This window comes from Salmo trutta, chromosome 2 (assembly GCF_901001165.1).
Source record: "Salmo trutta chromosome 2, fSalTru1.1, whole genome shotgun sequence".
Classification (NCBI taxonomy): domain Eukaryota; kingdom Metazoa; phylum Chordata; class Actinopteri; order Salmoniformes; family Salmonidae; genus Salmo; species Salmo trutta.
Genome location: NC_042958.1, coordinates 36718946 through 36738807, shown reverse-complemented (window position 1 = coordinate 36738807; position 19862 = coordinate 36718946). Strand labels below are relative to the sequence as shown.

At 41.6% G+C, this 19862-nt stretch overlaps 1 protein-coding gene across 1 annotated transcript; it reads right to left on the bottom strand.

The window, feature by feature from the left end:
• Nucleotides 1–1268: 1268 nt before the first annotated feature.
• On the bottom strand, nt 1269–19382 carry LOC115154699 (ubiquitin thioesterase otulin). Its single transcript, XM_029701181.1, has 8 exons — nt 19231–19382; nt 7497–7755; nt 7274–7362; nt 6312–6418; nt 6059–6202; nt 5615–5746; nt 3084–3353; nt 1269–2511 (listed from the first exon to the last, which is right to left on the bottom strand). The coding sequence occupies exons 2-8, from the start codon at nt 7643–7645 to the stop codon at nt 2227–2229; spliced, it is 1176 nt and encodes a 391-aa protein (XP_029557041.1). The 5' UTR covers nt 7646–7755; nt 19231–19382; the 3' UTR covers nt 1269–2226.
• Nucleotides 19383–19862: the final 480 nt, after the last annotated feature.

Genomic DNA, 19862 nt, shown 5'->3' with positions numbered 1-19862 from the left:
AAGCTCCCGACGAAGTTATGCTGACTTTTCTTCCAGAGACGGTTTGGAACTCGGTAGTGACTGCTGCAACCGAGGACAGACAATTGACACTCTTCAGCACTCAGCGGTCCCGTTCCGTGAGATTGTGGCATACCACTTCGCAGCTGAGCCGTTGTTTCTCCTAGACTTTTCCACTTCACAATAACAGCACTTACAGTTGACCGGGGCAGCTCTAGCAGGGCAGAAATTTCACGAACTGAATTGTTGGAAAGGTGACATTTTATGACGGTGCCACGTTGAAAGTCACTGAGCTCTTCAGTAAGGTCATTCTACTGCCAATTTATGTCTGAGATTACATGGCTGTGTGCTTAATATTTATACACCCGTCAGCAACGATCAAATCTCTTTTAGCCAACATCCACATAGGGGTTGTTTTGATTGTGTCCGATTTGGAACTGCGTTAGAGATGTCAAATCCACAAGTGGCTCCTGGCATTATACTGTACCTAAAGCAGACATTGCCATTGGCTGCACGGAGTCAATCCCATGCAGCCTTGTTTACAAATTCAAATACTGGAATGTGAAATGTAATCTACACCACAATTAGGATGATATAAATCTTCATTTTATAAATTTAATTTGAGTGTAATTATTTCTATATAGCCTACAATTTCTCATTCTGAACTCGTAACGCCAGTGGGGGCAAGTGTGGCTTGTATCAATGATTACAAGAGCAGCTGCTCAACGATTTGATGCTCTGACTGCAGTTCCACTGACATCGCTGGTTAACTCTTGATTGGATTGAATCTACATGTAGGCCTTGAGTACGACTAAAAGTTTGGTACAAATTAGCCTACGCCTACCTGGCAGAATCATGACTGGCATCAATCCAGTGGACATTTGTTTTGCAAATTCCAACACGTGCATTACCGAAAACACTGCTAATAAAAAAACTGCTAGGTTTATATGCATTTGAACTACAGGGTATTAAACTACTCAAACCTACAGTTCTTACATTTTTCCCAGACCTAAAAATGTGGTCTCCTGGTGTGGTTCAGAACGTCAAATGTTTTTCTATAAAAAACCTAGCTGCTTTTTTGGTGGTATTGAAATCAAAATTCTGGCATCGTGACTGTTTACATCATTATGCTTGTCCACTTTTAATGCAGACTGGGAATCTGCACTTTCATTTTATTTTGACAAGTATAGCTATTTTCTTCATATTGTAAAGGCATCTTATTTGGCAAATAAATAGATCAAAAATAATAGAAGACTATTGAAACATTGACATGTAGTGAATAAAAAAATATTTTTTATTTATTTAATCTCTGCACAAATTGAACTCTGTAGAAAAGCATTTACCCAAGTGGTACAATCAGTGTTACCTTTATCTTTCCTTGCTAAATGGTCTATAGGCAGCAATTGCCAATCTTCACCCCTATTGCGCATAAATGACTTAAGGCAACATGGAGGACCCAACTGAGGTTAAAGGCAACATGTTACATATCGAAAAAAGATCACACCTTCAGTCAAGAGCATAATGGCAAAAGAAGAGACCATGCATGCCTTTGACACAGGGACAAATGATCAAAATCTCCTCTCGACTGTATTCTAGTTTAAGCCCATCTTCAAATACGTTTTTTTGCTAGTGCTAACCTTATGATTGTCACAAAATGCAAGTGTATATCATTTTCTTTTTTTTTAAATGTCACATAGCAAATACTGGTATCAAAATGGTTTCAGTGTCAAACAATGTCAACGTTAAACTCTTAACATGAAGTAGTAGTCATCTGTTCTATTTTAAATGACGTGCTGTGAGGTTTCAACTTCTGCTTACTGTAGTTTGCTCTGGTCACCTTTTGCAGGATGGTTAAGTGTCCATCTCTCATGCAAGTGGACATCTGACAGACACCATTTACACCTGATATTAAAATGCATCGTGATGGTATTGTGCAAAGCCTGTGATCTGATATATTTATTCATCAGTTCTGGGGCCGGGATTCAACGCAAGCAAACCACATTGGGGCGGCAGGTAGCCTAGTGGTTAGAGCGTTGGGCCAGTATCCGAAAGGTTGCTAGATCGAATCCCCGTGCTGACAAGGTTCAAATCTGTCGTTCTGCCCTCGTCATACTCCAAAAGCTATTTTTAACTAAGTGTAAACTGTCAATAAGCAGGAGTCTGTTCTCCCAGTCAACCTGAGGAACCTTCTGACATTATGGCCATGTGTGCATGCCATGAGCTTTTTCTTCAGTGGCAATCAGCCTGCCGTGTGGTCTTCTGGGACTTAGATTCCAAACAGTCTGGAGGGACGTCCTCTGGGATAGCAGTGACGTCTTCTGGGACTTGGAGTCCATTGGGCTGGCCCACTGGGACGTTGTAGTGGCGGTCATCCTCTGTAACCAGACACACACAGGGCCAGTCTTCCTTATGGTCATCAGGATAATAGGTGACAAACTCCTCGGTGTCTGTCATGTACAGCCTGTAGACCTGGATGGTGCACTGCAAGGCATATCCCAGCAGAAACATCTCCACCTGAAGGAACCAATGAGATAGGGAGTTGATGCTTTAAAACATAATTACACACTGTATTTAAAAACTGGGCATTTAGATGTAATGGGAGCGTTTGCGTTGTTCAGTATTCGTTGTTTGAGGACTTTGAAAATGAGCTTTTATCAGTAGAAACCTCTAAAAAGTACTGTTGTGTAATACATTCTTCCCTGAGACACCGCACTGTCATTGATGATAATAACCTTCAAACCAAAATTAAGAAGGTCACTGAACAAGTCAGACAGACCCGGAGGCTTAGACTGGACAGCTGTTGAGTGCAAACAGAACAGCTTGTGTGGTGCAACTGTATGCATGTTAGGCTTTAGTTTGTGGGAAAGCTGCACTCCCATCCTACCTTATCCTCCTGTTTGTGATTTACCACCATTTCATTGAACAGGGAACCATGAATGTGTTTTCTATAGTCATACGGTCACAGCTCTGGGGTAAAGTTTCCCCTAGGTAAAGATCCAGGATTCTCTTTCCCAATCTTAACCATTAGTGGGGAAAATGCTAAACTGACCCAAAAATCAGCATCTAGGGACAACTTCAGTGCTCACCTGCTCTAGACCCCCACTGACACCCACTCGACTCAGGTGGTTGGAGAGGAATGTGCGTGGGCAGTCGGAAGAGTCACGTGCATAGAGCAGCCAGCAAAAGACGGGCACGTCCCCTCCCTCTTGCATGGTGGTATGGAACTCCGATGCCCGGACCAGCATGAGGAGCTTCAGGGCCTCCAGCAGCCCCAGCTCCTCCTCCCCTCCCTGGAACACACGCTCACACAACCGCTGTCTCTCCTCCATGCTGGAGCAGCCCACCGCCGCCTGCCACTGGGCACAACACACAGACATGCCACATACTGTCAACATTACCATGGCTGGAAATAATACACAGCATGTATATTGAATTATTGCCCTTTCCTTGACTGCAATTCACACACACACACACACACACACACACACTGTCATCATTAGTGTAAACCATATTGAATATTCAACTTTGCTCTTTCCGCAACTGCAATTCATGACTTCACTGTCAGTTTTCACCATAATACAAAAGGTGACAGTGTGCACCATTTTCCCCTTAGTTGGCGATGCTAGGGTACAGCTACCAACCATTTAACGACAGAAGGAGTCTTTGAAATATAGAGTGTAATGAACATAATTATTCAAGAACTGGAAGAGGCTGTTAGATGCCAGCCTGTAACTTCTGGCAGAGGTCTCAAGTCTACGTCACACATATGTATTAAACTGTTTCCTGAAGACTGAGGGTCCATCTATCCTGGTTCAATTAAACACAGAAATCCACAAGGAAGGGTATAGTTGTTGCAGTATACCACAAACTATCCTGAAACTGCCATTAAAACCCTCTTCTATATGGCCATAATTACAACCATAAGGATTGGGAATGAGCAACATCTCCATTGACAGTCTAAAAAGGACATCAGTGTTTGAGTGTTTAAACTAGAGAGCACAGTACATATACTTGAAGTCGGGAGTTTACATACACCTTAGCCAAATACATTTGAACTCAGTTTCACAATTCCTGACATTTAATCCTAGTAAACATTCCCTGTCTTAGGATCACCACTTTATTTTAAGAATGTGAAATGTCAGAATAATAGTAGAGAGAATGATTTCTTTCAGCTTTTATTTCTTTCATTACATTCCCAGTGGGTCAGAAGTTTACATACACTCAAATGGTATTTGGTAGCATTGCCTTTAAATTGTTTAACTTGGGTCAAACGTTTCAGGTAGCATTCCACAAGCTTCCCACAATAAGTTGGGTGAATTTTGGCCCATTCCTCCTGACAGAGCTGGTGTAACTGAGTCAGGTTTGTAGGCCTCCTTGCTCACACACTTTTTCAGTTCTGCCCACCACCTTTCTATAGGATTGAGGTCAGGGCTTTGTGATGGCCACTCCAATACCTTGACTTTGTTGCCCTTAAGTCATTTTCCACAACTTTGGAAGTACGCTTGGGGTCATTGTCCCTTTGGAAGACCCATTTGCGACCAAGCTTTAACTTCCTGACTGATGTCTTGAGATGTTGCTTCAATATATCCACATAATTTTTCCTTCCTCATGATGCCTTCTATTTTATGAAGTACACCAGTCCCTCCTCCAGCAAAGCACCCCCACAACATGATGCTGCCACCCCCGTGCTTCACGGTTGGGATGGTGTTCTTAAGCTTGCAAGCCTCCCCCTTTTTCCTCCAAACATAACAATGGTTATTATGGCCAAACAGTTCTATTTTTGTTTTGTTTCATCAGACCAGAGGGTATTTCTCCAAAAAGTATGATCTTTGTCCCCATGTGCAGTTGCAAACCGTAGTCTGGCTTTTTTATGGCGGTTTTGGAGCAGTGGCTTCTTCCTTGCTGAGCGGCCTTTCAGGTTATCGATATAGGACTCGTTTTACTGTGGATATAGATACTTTTGTGCCTGTTTCCTCCAGCATCTTCACAAGGTCCTTTGGGATTGATTTGCACTTTTCGCACCAAAGTACAACCATCTCTAGGAGACAGAACGCATCTCCTTCCTGAGCGGTATGACGGCTGCGTGGTCCCATGGTGTTTATACTTGAATACTATTGTTTGTTCAGCTTTGAAATTGCTCCCAAGGATGAACCAGACTTGTGGAGATCTACAATTTTTTTTTCTTTAGAGTTTCCCATGATGTCAAGCAAAGAGGCACTAAGTTTGAAAGTAGGCCTTGAAATACATCCACAGGTACACCTCCAATTGACTCAAATGATGTCAATTAGCCTATCAGAAGCTTCTAAAGCCATTACATAATTTTCTGGAATTTTCCAAGCTGTTTAAAGGCACAGTCAACTTAGTGTATGTAAACTTCTGACCCACTGGAATTGTGATACAGTGAATTATAAGTGAAATAATCTGTCTGTAAACAATTGTTGGAAAAATTACTTGTGTCATGCACGAAGTAGATGTCCTAACCGACTTGCCAAAACTATAGTTTGTTAACAAGAGATTTGTGGAGTAGTTGATAAACAAGTTTTAATTACTTCAACCTAAGTGTATGTACACTTCCGACTTCAACTGTATGGCTGTGGAAGGAAGACATGGGCGGTACCCTGTTCTGGAGGAGTTCCATGTAGCGTTTGAGCTGTTGGACGGCGTCTTCGCTCCCATTCCCCTGTCTGCACTCCGAGGGAAACATCCACTGGCCAATCAGCCCCTCACGTGCCTCCAGCTCCTCCGCCCACTGTGGAGAAGAAACAGAGTCATATTCATTATGCACCAAATGGAAGAAAACAGACAAACAGGGAGGGAAAAACTTTTCCACCCAAAGAATTTGCTCATTTTAGTTATGTTGCAAAATGTTTTGCTACAGTGTGCACTAATGATACGACCCAGGATTAATACAATAAAACTAACGGCAAGCCACACTGACCATCAGCTAATGTCCACTCAACTGTATACTTGGACTTCCACTGAATGTACAGACAGTATGAGGGCTAGTGACTTATATAAGTGTCACAGTGTAGTCAGCATTAGTTACGCAAGCATGGTGTACCGTGGAGATGTGTTCGACCTGCAGCCAGAAAGGCGGCTGGGTGCTGGTGGAGAGCACCTGGAACAGAGTGGCTCGGAGGGCACAATAGTTATCGCCTCTCACCCGTCTCAGGCTCTCAAACCTCCGAGACAGCTTAGTGTAACCCTGGGACCAGACAGGAAGAGGGATCTAGGTGAATCATGAACGATTTATAAGAATGTCCAAAATATTTACTTGAAAATATAAGATCATAATAACTGGCTAATCAACTGACCTTTCTAATAAGGGTACTTTTGGTAGTGTTTCCCTTCCACTCATTCTCACTGTAGGACAGAATATCCAGCATCGGCTCCAGACTGCATCTGTCCTCAACCTTTGGAACTGAGATATGGAGAAGAAAGTGAGAAGGTGCAAACTAGAATTGTTTCAAAAATATGTTGGGGTATACCATTTAAAGGGCCAATCCACAGTTGAAACAATAAGAGGGCACACCGCCTCTTTTTTGGTAAAAAGCTGACGGATGGGTCTGGAGAAATGTATGGAAAAGAATAGGAGCTCAGATGCAATAATTGTACAACCGACATTTAGACAGCCAAGCTGTCTTCATCAGGGTATAATGACAAACACTGCGGGTTACTAGTTTATATAGTTTGGAAGGACACACAGGTATCTAATCATGGCAGCTGTGGATTATATATATATATATATATATATAAAAACATGAATGGATAATATACGATCATAGATACAATTAGGCTACATAGGCCTACAAACATGATTTACAATGGATAGCAAAAACACAATTACAAGAATGGCTTCAGATCAAACTCTACGTTGAGACCGAAGGGAGCAAGTGCTTTAAATTAAAGATCCAGGAGGCCACTGGTTTTAAACAAATTGTCAAGGTTGCCTGGGGAAATGTAACCACAATCAAATTCATAGACAGCGCTATGGATGCAATGACTGATCATCAATGATATCATTTTAACCATGTTGAGGATATACTTTTTTTTTTTTTTTTTTTTTTACATTTAAAATGTTAACATTGAAATAAAACAAGTATATATTTCCTGGGTTCTGATGGGGGTGTGATCGTAACATTATTCAAAATCTATGGGATCATATCATTAATTTATAAGTAAAACAATTGATCTGACAACTGCAGATTGCCCCTTTAAGGAGACACTTCTGGAATACAATTCTGGGAAAAAATGAAATGATCTGAAAGTGACTGACGTGTGATTTCAAACAGTGTCTCCGGTACAGCATGTTTGACTGGCCCTTGGGGGAGCTCATCAGCTCCTCGATACAGGTCTTCCTCCTCACTAAGTGGAAGATAGTAATTACATTATCGTTAACTGACAATTAAATAAGAGACCCCCATTTTGGCTCTATTATGTGACATCGACACAGATCTGCGGTCAGTTGTGAGGTAATACAAAGCGGGACTTTGACAAACCTAACTCCCAGATCCTCCACAGCTGGACCGTATTCCTCCCTCACATCAGCTAAGGTGCTAGGCCCTTGGTGGGCCTCTTCTTTTGGGTCCTCCTCCCCTCCCATGGCCTCCATTACAGCAGCATTCTTCCTTCTCCTTTTCCTTTTCATCCTTCTGTTCCTCTGTTTCTGGCAGTTCTTCCTCTAAGAGGTCTTCCAAAGATGGGACTTCAGTCAATCCACATTGGATATCTCCTTTATCGTCCTCATTGGAGTTCTGACTGGAGAGAAAAGAGTGGAAAAAGCCATTGTATGAAGTGCATGTTTTTGCGCGTCACGTTATACAGGCAGGGATCCCACCGTAAACTTCATGATAAGATCTTATGTTACACCACATTCCTCTTGTACAGTCTGGCCTCATGCAAGCCATAATGTTAGTAGTGTTCTAATGTTCAACTCTAGAAGACACACGATTCCTCAAGAGGTAGATTAAAGTATGTTCACAGGAGCAAACATTATGGAACATAGATCAAATTACAACCATGATAATGGTAAGAAGCCAAAGACAGATTTTAAAAGGCTTTTCCGGGAGAACAGTAATGTGAAAGTGTAAACATGCTCTATGCTGCATTGCTATACCTCAAGAGGCCACTCAGACAGAATAATTCATTCCTTTCGCTCAAACTCAGTTCACTATTAAAATAGTCACGGCATTGATGGCCATGATTACACATTTATACATGGTCATATAGGAAACATCAGCTGGAGGACTATTTCTTTTTTGCTTCACTTTTAAGAAATGTAGGACAGTGTCCTTTTCACATTACATCATAGCATCTCATCTCTATGTTGAAATTTGGGATTTTTTTTCAACACCTCAGATATTACTTTTACGGTCTTTGGATGCCCCCTAATGGTGGCAAATGAGACAACAAAAAACTGCTTTGTTGTAGTAAACTGTACTTGTTAGTAATTGACAAAGACTATTATATTAACAAGAAACTCGATTGACCGCTCTAACAAAGGAAATTACATGTCCCCGAAGATGGAAGGCGGCGAGATCAGGTGGGACCATTCTAGCCAATGTGAAGGCAGATGTGTGTTTGAACAACAGGCCACAGAGATAGAGTTCATCTTTGCATCTGTACCATTATAGCGCCTGAGAATGGGCAGCGCCAATGAGGCAATCTGCATCTTAAAGTAGTCAATTTTCCTTCTTCATTGGCCGATTGCTCCTAACTCATAGGCATCCCCACCCTGTTGACTACTTTAAAAAATGGTGGAAACAGTCAATGGCAATGTCCATGTTAAAACGAGTTATATCCATGATTAGTCCTCTCTATGACAACATGCACAACCCCGATATAAATTAGATGTTTTCAACGTTGCCAAAATGCCACGTGCGTCCACTTATAAATCAGTGCATTTGTAACAACCTAACCATTACCAAGCTTCTTTTCGATAAAATAAGCCTCACAGTAGCAATTACATTTTTTGTTGACCAAATTCGACACTCATTGAGGTCATTCATGAATTCTTCACTCTTGCGTCGCGTCTTCCTTTCCGGTATTGAGCTGTATGGCAGAGACTCACTAGGCACGTCTCTCCCCACGAATGCGCACCGACTCCAGCCAATTCATTGATTCAATAACGACGTTTCTATCTACCAGTTTATGGGAGTAAAGTCATACAGTATATAAAAACTACAAATTACAAAAGCTGTGATGGAAACGGGATGTTTCAGTACAATTGTATAAATGCAGACAGAATTTGTTCGATATGGTGGGATCTCAGTGTTGGTTAAATTCAATATGTGAGAAATGGCAGAGGAAACGCCTTTATGAGCAAATATTGATCATATCGAATTAAAGTGGACGCTGATTGTCCCCCCACTACGACTCGGGAAACCATGCAGTGTATTAGGCTACAGATGAAAAAAAGTTATGAACTTCACAGGGTGGCGAAAGTGCATAGTGATCAGTTTGTTGTTCCTTTCCAATAACTATCGAGGGTTTTATTCTGGGGACATAATCGATGCTTGACTGCCATTTAACAAATACTCCCTTACCCATAATCTCATCACGTAGACTAGCCTACCCGCATTGTATCTCGAATTGTTGGGTATAGTGTACATGCCAAGACCACAGTAGGCACATTTGCTTTTTAACGCAACAGTTTGTGTGACAAAACCATCACGCACTGATTTTTATTCTCAACAAACACCACTGATTGGAAAATGTGCACATTTTCTTTATGCAGATTTTATAATATTCACATGAAAATCTGTCACCAATCGGACGGAGACCAGCTATTGTGTCAATTGTGTGCCCTTTGACAATGTTTATACATTCCCAGTTAAATATATAGGCCTACTCAGTATTAAAGTTACCGTTAATACCCGCATTTCTCCAGTAATTTGAGAATGTTAGTGTTACGGCAGGTAGCCTATTTTAGAATGCTCTGGGTGAGGTAGAAGGTGATACAAGGTGTAGGTGTCACGGTAAGAGGACAAGGATAGTAGAGAGACTTGAGGATCTGGTTAAATGAGGTTTAGCTACCATTTGTTCTCCCCAAACAATTCCATGTGTGCAATTTTTTATATAAAATCTGAAAAAACATTTGCGTCAGCATATTTCATATTGTATATCATAAACATAATACCAATATTCCTTGTCATTAATATTTCAACAATCTCAGAGCCAGTAGCCAAACCATAATTATAATCAAACCCATTATTTCCATGACATAATTTTTAACACATAATTTCCAAATGCATTTATAAAATAGATTAATCATAAATGTAAAATTAGATCATTTCGATACATATCCAACATTACTATCCATACATTCTAACGCAAATCACAACAGTGTGTCTTTAAATGCACACTGAATAACACAAATTAAAGGAAAATGTCAACAATATTGCAGGTTACTCACGTTGGATATTGGATTAAGAACAATCCGAAATTTCTTTTTGATACTGTCGCAAAGCTAACTAAAAAGCAGCATTCGCAAATGGAGGATGGCTTTCACTTCAGCAGTAATACATTTATGAACTTCTTTGAGGAAAAGATCATGATCATTAGAAAGCAAATTACGGACTCCTCTTTAAATCTGGGTATTCCTCCAAAGCTCCATTGTCCTGAGTCTGCACAACTCTGCCAGGACCTTGGCTCAAGGGAGATACTAAAGTGTTTTAGTACTATATCTCTTGACACAATGATGAAAATAATCATGGCCTCCAAACCCTCAAGCTGCATACTGGACCCTATTCCAACTAAACTACTGAAAGAGCTGCTTCCTGTGCTTGGCCCTCCTATGTTGAACATAATAAACGGCTCTCTATCCACCGGATGTGTACCAAGCTCACTAAAAGTGGCAGTAATAAAGCCTCTCTTGAAAAAGCCGAATCTTGACCCAGAAATTATAAAAAAACTAATCGGCCTATATCGAATCTTCCATTCCTCTCAAAAATTTTTGAAAAAGCTGTTGCACAGCAAGTCACTGCCTTCCTGAAGACAAACAATGTATACGAAACGCTTCAGTCTGGTTTTAGACCCCATCATAGCACTGAGACTGCACTTGTGAAGGTGGTAAATTACCTTTTAATGACGTCAGACCGAGGCTCTGCATCTGTCCTCGTGCTCCTAGATCTTAGTGCCGCTTTTGATACCGTCGATCACCACATTCTTTTGGAGAGATTGGAAACCCAAATTGGTCTACATGGACAAGTTCTGGCCTGGTTTAGATCTTATCTGTCGGAAAGATATCAGTTTGTCTCTGTGAATGGTTTGTCCTCTGACAAATCAATTGTACATTTCGGTGTTCCTCAAGGTTCCGTTTTAGGACCACTATTGTTTTCACTATATATTTTACCTCTTGGGGATGTCATTCGAAAACATAATGTTAAATTTCACTGCTATGCGGACGACACACAGCTGTACATTTCAATGAAACATGGTGAAGCTCCAAAATTGCCCTCGCTAGAAGCCTGTGTTTCAGACATAAGGAAGTGGATGGCTGCAAACTTTCTACTTTTAAACTCGGACAAAACAGAGATGCTTGTTCTAGGTCCCAAGAAACAAAGAGATCTTCTGTTCAATCTGACAATTAATCTGGATGGTTGTACAGTCGTCTCAAATAAAACTGTGAAGGACCTCGGTGTTACTCTGGACCCTGATCTCTCTTTTGAAGAACATATCAAGACTGTTTCAAGGACAGCTTTTTTCCATCTACATAACATTGCAAAAATCAGAAACTTTGTCCAAAAATGACAGAAAAATTAATCCATGCTTTTGTTACTTCTAGGCTGGACTACTGCAATGCTCTACTTTCCGGCTACCCGGATAAAGCACTAAACAAACTTCAGTTAGTGCTAAATACGGCTGCTAGAATCCTGACTAGAACCAAAAAATTTGATCATATTACTCCAGTGCTAGCCTCCCTACACTGGCTTCCTGTTAAGGCAAGGGCTGATTTCAAGGTTTTACTGCTAACCTACAAAGCATTACATGGGCTTGCTCCTACCTATCTTTCCGATTTGGTCCTGCCGTACATACCTACACGTACGCTACGGTCACAAGACGCAGGCCTCCTAATTGTCCCTAGAATTTCTAAGCAAACGGCTGGAGGTAGGGCTTTCTCCTATAGAGCTCCATTTTTATGGAATGGTCTGCCTACCCATGTGAGAGACGCAGACTCAGTCTCAACCTTTAAGTCTTTACTGAAGACTTATCTCTTCAGTAGGTCCTATGATTAAGTGTAGTCTGGCCCAGGAGTGTGAAGGTGAACGGAAAGGCTGGAGCAACGAACCGCCCTTGCTGTCTCTGCCTTGCCGGTTCCCCTCTTTCCACTGGGATTCTCTGCCTCTAACCCTATTACAGGGGCTGAGTCACTGACTTACTGGTGTTCTTCCATGCCGTCCATGGGAGGGGTGCGTCACTTGAGTGGGTTGAGTCACTGACGTGGTCTTCCTGTCTGGGTTGGCGCCCCCCCCCCCTTGGGTTGTGCCATGGCGGAGATTTTTGTGGGCTATACTCGGCCTTGTCTTCGGACGGTAAGTTGGTGGTTGTAGACATCCCTCTAGTGGTGTGGGGGCTGTGCTTTGGCAAAGTGGGTGGGGTTATATCCTGCCTGTTTTGGCCCTGTCCGGGGGTATCATCGGATGGGGCCACAGTGTCTTCTGATCCCTCCTGTCTCAGCCTCCAGTATTTATACTGCAGTAGTTTATGTGCCGGGGGGCTAGGGTCAGTCTGTTACATCTGGAGTATTCTCTTGTCTTATCCGGTGTCCTGTGTGAATTTAAATATGCTCTCTCTAATTCTCTCTTTCTTTCTTTCTCTCGGAGGACCTGAGCCCTAGGACCATGCCTCGGGACTACCTGGCATGATGACTCCTTGCTGTCCCCAGTCCACCTGGCCATGCTGCTGCTCCAGTTTCAACTGTTCTGCCTGCGGCTACGGAACCCTGACCTGTTCACCGGACGTGCTTGTTGCACCCTCGACAACTACAATGATTATTATTATTTGACCATGCTGGTCATTTATGAACATTTTAACATCTTGACCATGTTCTGTTATAATATCCACCCGGCACAGCCAGAAGAGGACTGGCCACCCCTCATAGCCTGGTTCCTCTCTAGGTTTCTTCCTAGGTTTTTGGCCTTTCTAGGGAGTTTTCCCTAGGGAGTTTTTCCTAGCCACCGTGCTTCTTTCACATGCATTGCTTGCTGTTTGGGGTTTTAGGCTGGGTTTCTGTACAGCACTTTGAGATTTCAGCTGATATACGAAGGGCTATATAAATAAATTTGATTTGATTAAGAAAATAAAAAAGATGTTTTTCTGATGCTGATTAGAAACACGAGATTTCAGTCTTGGACGTGTGTTTCCTGACCGATTCTGCGTTTGGTTAATGTTTGTCCCCCATGAGACACTTTCACTTCCTCAAAATCACAGAAATTCGTCTAAGATAATTACAGATTTCTCGAGTTTACGTTTATGCTGAGGATGTTTTAGATCTAACTAAGGTGTTTGGTGGAGTAAACAAAGTCGGAGCTGCTGGGCAGTCTGTCCGGCTGTCTATGCTATTGGATAGAGAGCAATCACCGCAGTTGTTCACCCCATGTAGGTGGGCATATGGACATCTTCAAAACCCAACCTTCATTTACCTGTTGCGACGCAGGGATGTTCCAAACTACATTTTAGGCGAGACTGACTTTACCAAAATGATCCCATTTACACTTTGTAGTCTGTTTAAAAAGACTGCTTTTGTAAAACCAAACACAATTGAAAGCAATGCTAGTTTATGTAAATACACCCGCGCTGATAAAAGCAGCTAGGTAGGGATGGAGGTGCGCTCAGAGCTGCACACAATTAAAGGGACAGTTCCCTAAAAAGTATAAGAAAATGAGAGCCTTTCCTACAGTTTGTTTACAGTCATTTGTTAATTCATTGAACATATCTAATCATTCTCATAGTGGAAACGTACATTGTTTGGAGAGCTCAAACTGTGTACCACTTGTGATAAAGCTTTGGTTTATTCAATTATTGTTTTACCAGTTCTGTCCATTTCTTCATTGTCTTAGTTTGAAAAATGTTGAATTGTAAATGATTAATACATACATTTATGTTAATGTATGTAACCAAATGACTGGGATGAACAATACATTTACAGTTTACTTGGAAAGTATTTCAGGCCCCTCAACTTTTTCCACATTTCGTTATGTTACTGCGTTATTCTAAGATGGATGAAATTGTTATTTTCCATCAATCTACACACAATACCCCATAATAACAAAGCAAAAACATATTTAGAAATGTTTGCAAATGTATTAAAAATACAAAACTGAATCTCATTTACGTAAGTATTCAGACCCTTTACTCAGTACTTTGTTGAAGCCCCTTTGGCAGTGATTACAGCTTGGGTATGATCGGGTTAGTGTTCCTTCACAGCCCACAAATCTCCATGTTACAGCACTTGTTTACAAAAAACAAAGAGAGGCGAACACCTGTCCTAATTAGTTATCAGAATGTTCCCGACCACCTGTATGTAAGCATAACTCGGGAATTGTAGTTTCGTCGGCTGGAGGCACCCATAGCTGTATGAATCTGTGCAAAACTGCAACAGTAAGTATATTTTATTTTAAGGATTCTTTCTCGCTGATCAAAGAAAGTGCCATTTGTTTCAAAAGCCATAACAAGCGATGATTGACGTTTAAGCATTAAAACACAGCGTCGGGATTGTAGTTCACATGAGGCAGTCGTGGGCAAAGCTAATGGCTGAGAACTGTAGGGAGAAGGAAGAATCCAGCATAGTTTGAGGGCCAGGTTAGCCCAATATTGGACTAAAGAAGGGTAACGTTACTCCTTAGTCCAAGGACCTTACATGTTCTGTTTAAAGGCGAATTGGCTCTGGAAGACAAAACAGTCAAATACTCCATCTAAACATGAATCGGTTTTCAATTGCGGTACAATTCTACCAGGGCCGGGCCGCTCATTAGGGCGTCATTTTCTGAGTTAAACTGACCAAGATGTACCTCCAACAACACATAAAACGACACACAATTATTCCCAAAAACAATGTCAATTTCTCCCAGCCAGTGGCATTTGGCCTTTTTAGGTGGGCGCTGATACCGCCCTGGGATAAGCAGTGCTCACTTTATCAAAGGCAAGGACGCCAAATATTTATCTTGTCAATTCCCAGTGTGGCTCACCATGATGCTGTTGGAGAGACCATCTCTGCAGCGCTCCACCAATATTCCGCCAAAAAACTAATCTAACATAAATCATGTAGCAGATATAGCATATGGTGGAAAGAGTATGTGCCCTTTTCTGTAGCCTACAGGCTGGAGATAAAAATGTATGACAATGTAATGAGAAGTAAACGTATTACATTAGGTTTCTACGATCAAATAGCCTAACCTAAATGTTGCCCAATCAACAACAACAAAAATGTAGTGATATGTTAACAAACAACATCCTAAACACAGGACAGGTCAAAGTAAAATGGACAAATCAGGCTACTCACAACTGCTGTCCAGGAGGTTCATCCCGTGGGCTAACTTGTCATAACTGGTTTCATGCTTGTATCTGTCCAAAAAATTTTAGAAGCTGATCATAGCTAAAAATATACTTCTGCATTTCCTGCTGTGTAAACACATTGCAAATAGGCAATGGATAACTCCTCTTGATAAAGTTGGGTAGCTGATTCAGAGAATTTACTGCACACGGTTGCCCGGAGTGACTTGACACCGGGCCAAACAAGCTGTAGCTAGCTACAAACCAAACGGAAAAGACACGCTACCGTGAAGCGTATATCGATCGTCTATAGGGACGGGGACGGGGACGGGGACGGGGACAGACAGACAGACAGACAGACAGAGTCTGGCAACATTTTCATATATGTTTCTAATTTAGTCAGAAAGTCATCTTCATTGCAAGATAAAGCATACTGTTAGCTAGATGGGGAACGTTAGCTTGCCAGCTAACATTACGTGTATGATCTGTGTAGTAATATTATTCGTATCTCAGAAAGCCATCTGCATTGCTAGTTATAGGCTAATGTTAGCTAGCTAACATCGAACCTAGTTGGTTAGCTTTAGCTACATGCAGATTCATACTCCAGCATTTCATGGATGGTGGCTAGCTACTGTATGCCAATCATTTTCTACTGTAGCTATGGGTGGGACTATGGTTAATTGTTTAGCTAGCTAGCTACCCGTCTAAACAAAAGACTCCACTTCACAAGAGAAGGATTACATGACCCATAAAGTTAGCCAGGTGTGTCTGGGGGTTATTACAGCCATCTTTCGTATTTCATGTACATGTGTACATGTCTAGACAATAGTGACCCATCCACTTATCTAGATATGGCTGGGATGGTGGTTATAGCATTTCTTTCACATGACCCATCAATTTAAACAAGTGTCTGTGTAGGCATCATCTAATAATTATACAATATTTTTTATCTAGACCAAGGACTAGATAAAGTGTATTTTTACATGGAGTTCTTATTCTAGGCTACTACTTTCACCACTTTTAGTCTTTGGTTGGTTACCTTAAAGAGATAGGTGGGGCTACGGCTTAAGAGGGTGTGAACAATGCTGAATAGGTGTAGACAAAGAAGAGCTCTCCAGTAGCTGTACCAAAACATTCCAAAGGACAAGTGGGGTTACAAGTTCATCAACTTTCAAAGCAGAATTTTCCCCCCCAACTGCAGTGTATGATATACCATTTTGTAGCTCTGAGTCCAATGTAAAATTTTATATATATATATATATATATATATATATAACTAAACACACCTTCACAAATTTGGCTACATAAGATTGAATCGAGGCGTTGGGTCACAAATGGTAGGACTACCACAGATTGGCATACCTAAAATGATATTTCAGGTGACACTGTAGGCTATACCTCAGTAAGCACAGACCAACGCTGGCGCCTTTTAGACGTTTTTTTGTTGTTCTGTCCGTGAGTCTTTTTTGGTGCAATCCGGACCGGCCTTGATTTCCACGTCCACGGATGTTGGTTTTTGGTCTGAACCAATCATAGATGTCTATGTTTGGTTCAGATTTTGTCCTGTCTGGAACAGCCTTGATTTTCCTTAAACGTAGACGTCTATAAATTTTCTTTTCAACTTTCATTCAGAACCCAAATTGAACCTAACTTCAACATATGGAAAAATAGTTATTTTAGGACGTCTTTTCAACATAATTTTCCTTACTGGGACTATTCTAGTAAGGGCAACAATGTGTCTCCCCCTAGGGCGGCAGAATGGCCAGGACGAGCCCTGGGTTCTACATTGAACAAAAATATAAACGCAACAATTTCAAAGATTTTACTGAGTTATAGTTCATATAAGGAAATCAATCAATTGAAATAAATAAATTAGGCCCTAATATATGGATTTCACATGACCGGGAATACAGATATGCATTTGTTGGTCACAGATAACAAAAAAAAGGTAGCGGTGTGGGTCAGAAAACCAGTCAGTAGCTGACCATTTGTGACTATTTGCCTCATGCACACATCTCCTTCCAATAGAGTTGATCATGCTGTTGATTGTGGAATGTTGTCCCATTCCTCTTCAATGGCTGTGCGAAGTTGCTGGATATTGGTGGGAACTGGAACACGCTGTCATACATGTCGATCAAGAGCATCTCAAAACATGCTCAATGGGTGACATCTGGTGAGAATGCAGGCCATCGAAGAACTAGGACATTTAGCTTTCAGGAATTGTGTACAGATCCTTGCGACTTGTGGCAGTACATTAGCATTCTGAAACATGAGGTGATGGCAGCAGATGAATGGCACGACAATGGGCAACAGGATTGTGCAGCGCACAATTGGCCCAGCGTCGTCCGTGTTAAGGAAGCGTTTGGCCACCAGGGATATCCTTGTCCCATCGCGCACTAGCGACTCCTGTGGCGGGCCGGGCGCAGTGCACGCTGACAGTCGCCAGGTGTACAGTGTTTTTCCTCCGACACATTGGTGTGGCTGGCTTCCGGGTAAAGTGGGCATTGTGTCAAGAAGCAGTGCAGCTTGGTTGGGTTGTGTTTCAGAGGACAGATGCACGGCTCTCGACCTTCGCCTCTCCCGGGTCCGTATGGGAGTTGCAGTGATGACAAGACTAACTACCAATGGGGAGAAAAAGGTTAAAAATAAAATAAAAATTGCCATTGATAAAATGCAATTGTGTTGGTTGTCCGTAACTTATGCCTGCCCATAACATAACCTCACCATGTGGAAATCTGTTCAAAGTTGACATCAGCAAACCGCTCACCCATACTATGCCATTTGCCCAGTACAGTTCAAACCCAGGATTTATCCGCGAAGCACACACATCTCCAGAGTGCCAGTGACCATCTAAGGTGAGCATATGTCCACTGAAGTCAGTTACCACGCCAAACTGCAGTCAGGTCAAGAACCGGGTGAGGACGACAAGCACGCAGATGAGCTTCCCTGAGACAGTTTCTAACAGTTTGTGCAGAAATTATTTTATGTAGTCCAAACCCACAGTTTCATCAGCTGTCCAGGTGGCTGGTCTCAGACGACCCCGCAGGGGAAGAAGACAGATGTGGAGGTCCTGGGCTGGTGTGGTCATATGACAAAATAATGTCACAAATACAACACACACACGGACTGTACACTCTTAACACAGTTGCAGCCGACAGCATTTTTAGTAGACACGTTTCTGACGTCTGTTTTGTTTACACAGGTTTACACAATAAGCACAGGTAGTCCACTGTCTACCGCCTGTTTTCCGTAAACAAGCGCTATAACATCGACTTATGGCCGTGTGGGAACCCTAACTGTATAAAAGAGGTATCAATTTCACTTTTTGTTAATGATTTCTCGCGGATATAAAGTCCTTATGATTCCAAACCCGGACTGCAAGCGATGCGTGTTAATGTTCAGACCGACCGTTGGCGGCTCTTGTTAACAAAACACCGCCCTACAGAAGACTGCCTCGTCCAAAATGACGTGTAATGTAATCGAACTCAGAGTCTTGATCAAGTGCTAGGTTAGCCTGTTCCCTTCCTTGTAACAAGTTAGCACAGCTAAGCTAGCATGCTAATGTAAAAGTTTGTTACAAGCACCATGCGCTTCAAGACAAAACAGCTGCAGGCGCAACAGTTCAGAGTTCTAAATCTCTGACAGCTCAGGTTTCAGATTGTATTCCTGGCAGTCAGTTGCCGCATATACTAAGTATATATATATCCATGCTTGACGTACACTCAAGACATGTCTACTTACGTTTAACGCTTCCAAAACATATTTTATACAGGTGTCCCACTTGCAAAAACGCTATATAGCCACCAGTTGATAAACGCCGTAGGACGTCTGATAGCGCAAGACTAACGTTTCCTCAGCGACACAAAAGAAAGTACTTCCGGTTCATGGAATTTAGGAAATTGTCAAAATAAAAGTCCCCCACGTAACAGAAAAGTGCCAATAACCTGTATTTATTCATGATGTAATAAAAAGTATTGTTTAAACATTAACAGTGATTCATTTTTGTTCATATTTAAGTTACATGTGCATTACATTTGGGTTTTTAAAACATGTTCCAAAGTCAAATAAATGCCCCCAATCCAAATCACTGAATATGCATTCAGTGGGACCTGTCATTCATTTAGCAAAAAATTGAATAACAAATTTAAAAAAAAAAAAAAATTGGGGGGGGGGGCTTGCCTGTTTTGCATTTTATTTTGGCATTAATACGTGTCACATATCAGTTTGCAAACAATGTAAAAAATATATAGAATTACATGCTACAATCGCCACTGTATGCATTAAATTATAGAGAAAAAACGATTATGTGTGCCAATGTAAAAGTGGGGTGGGAAGTAGTCAGTAGGGTCTGTAGAATCTAAATATGGTGTCAT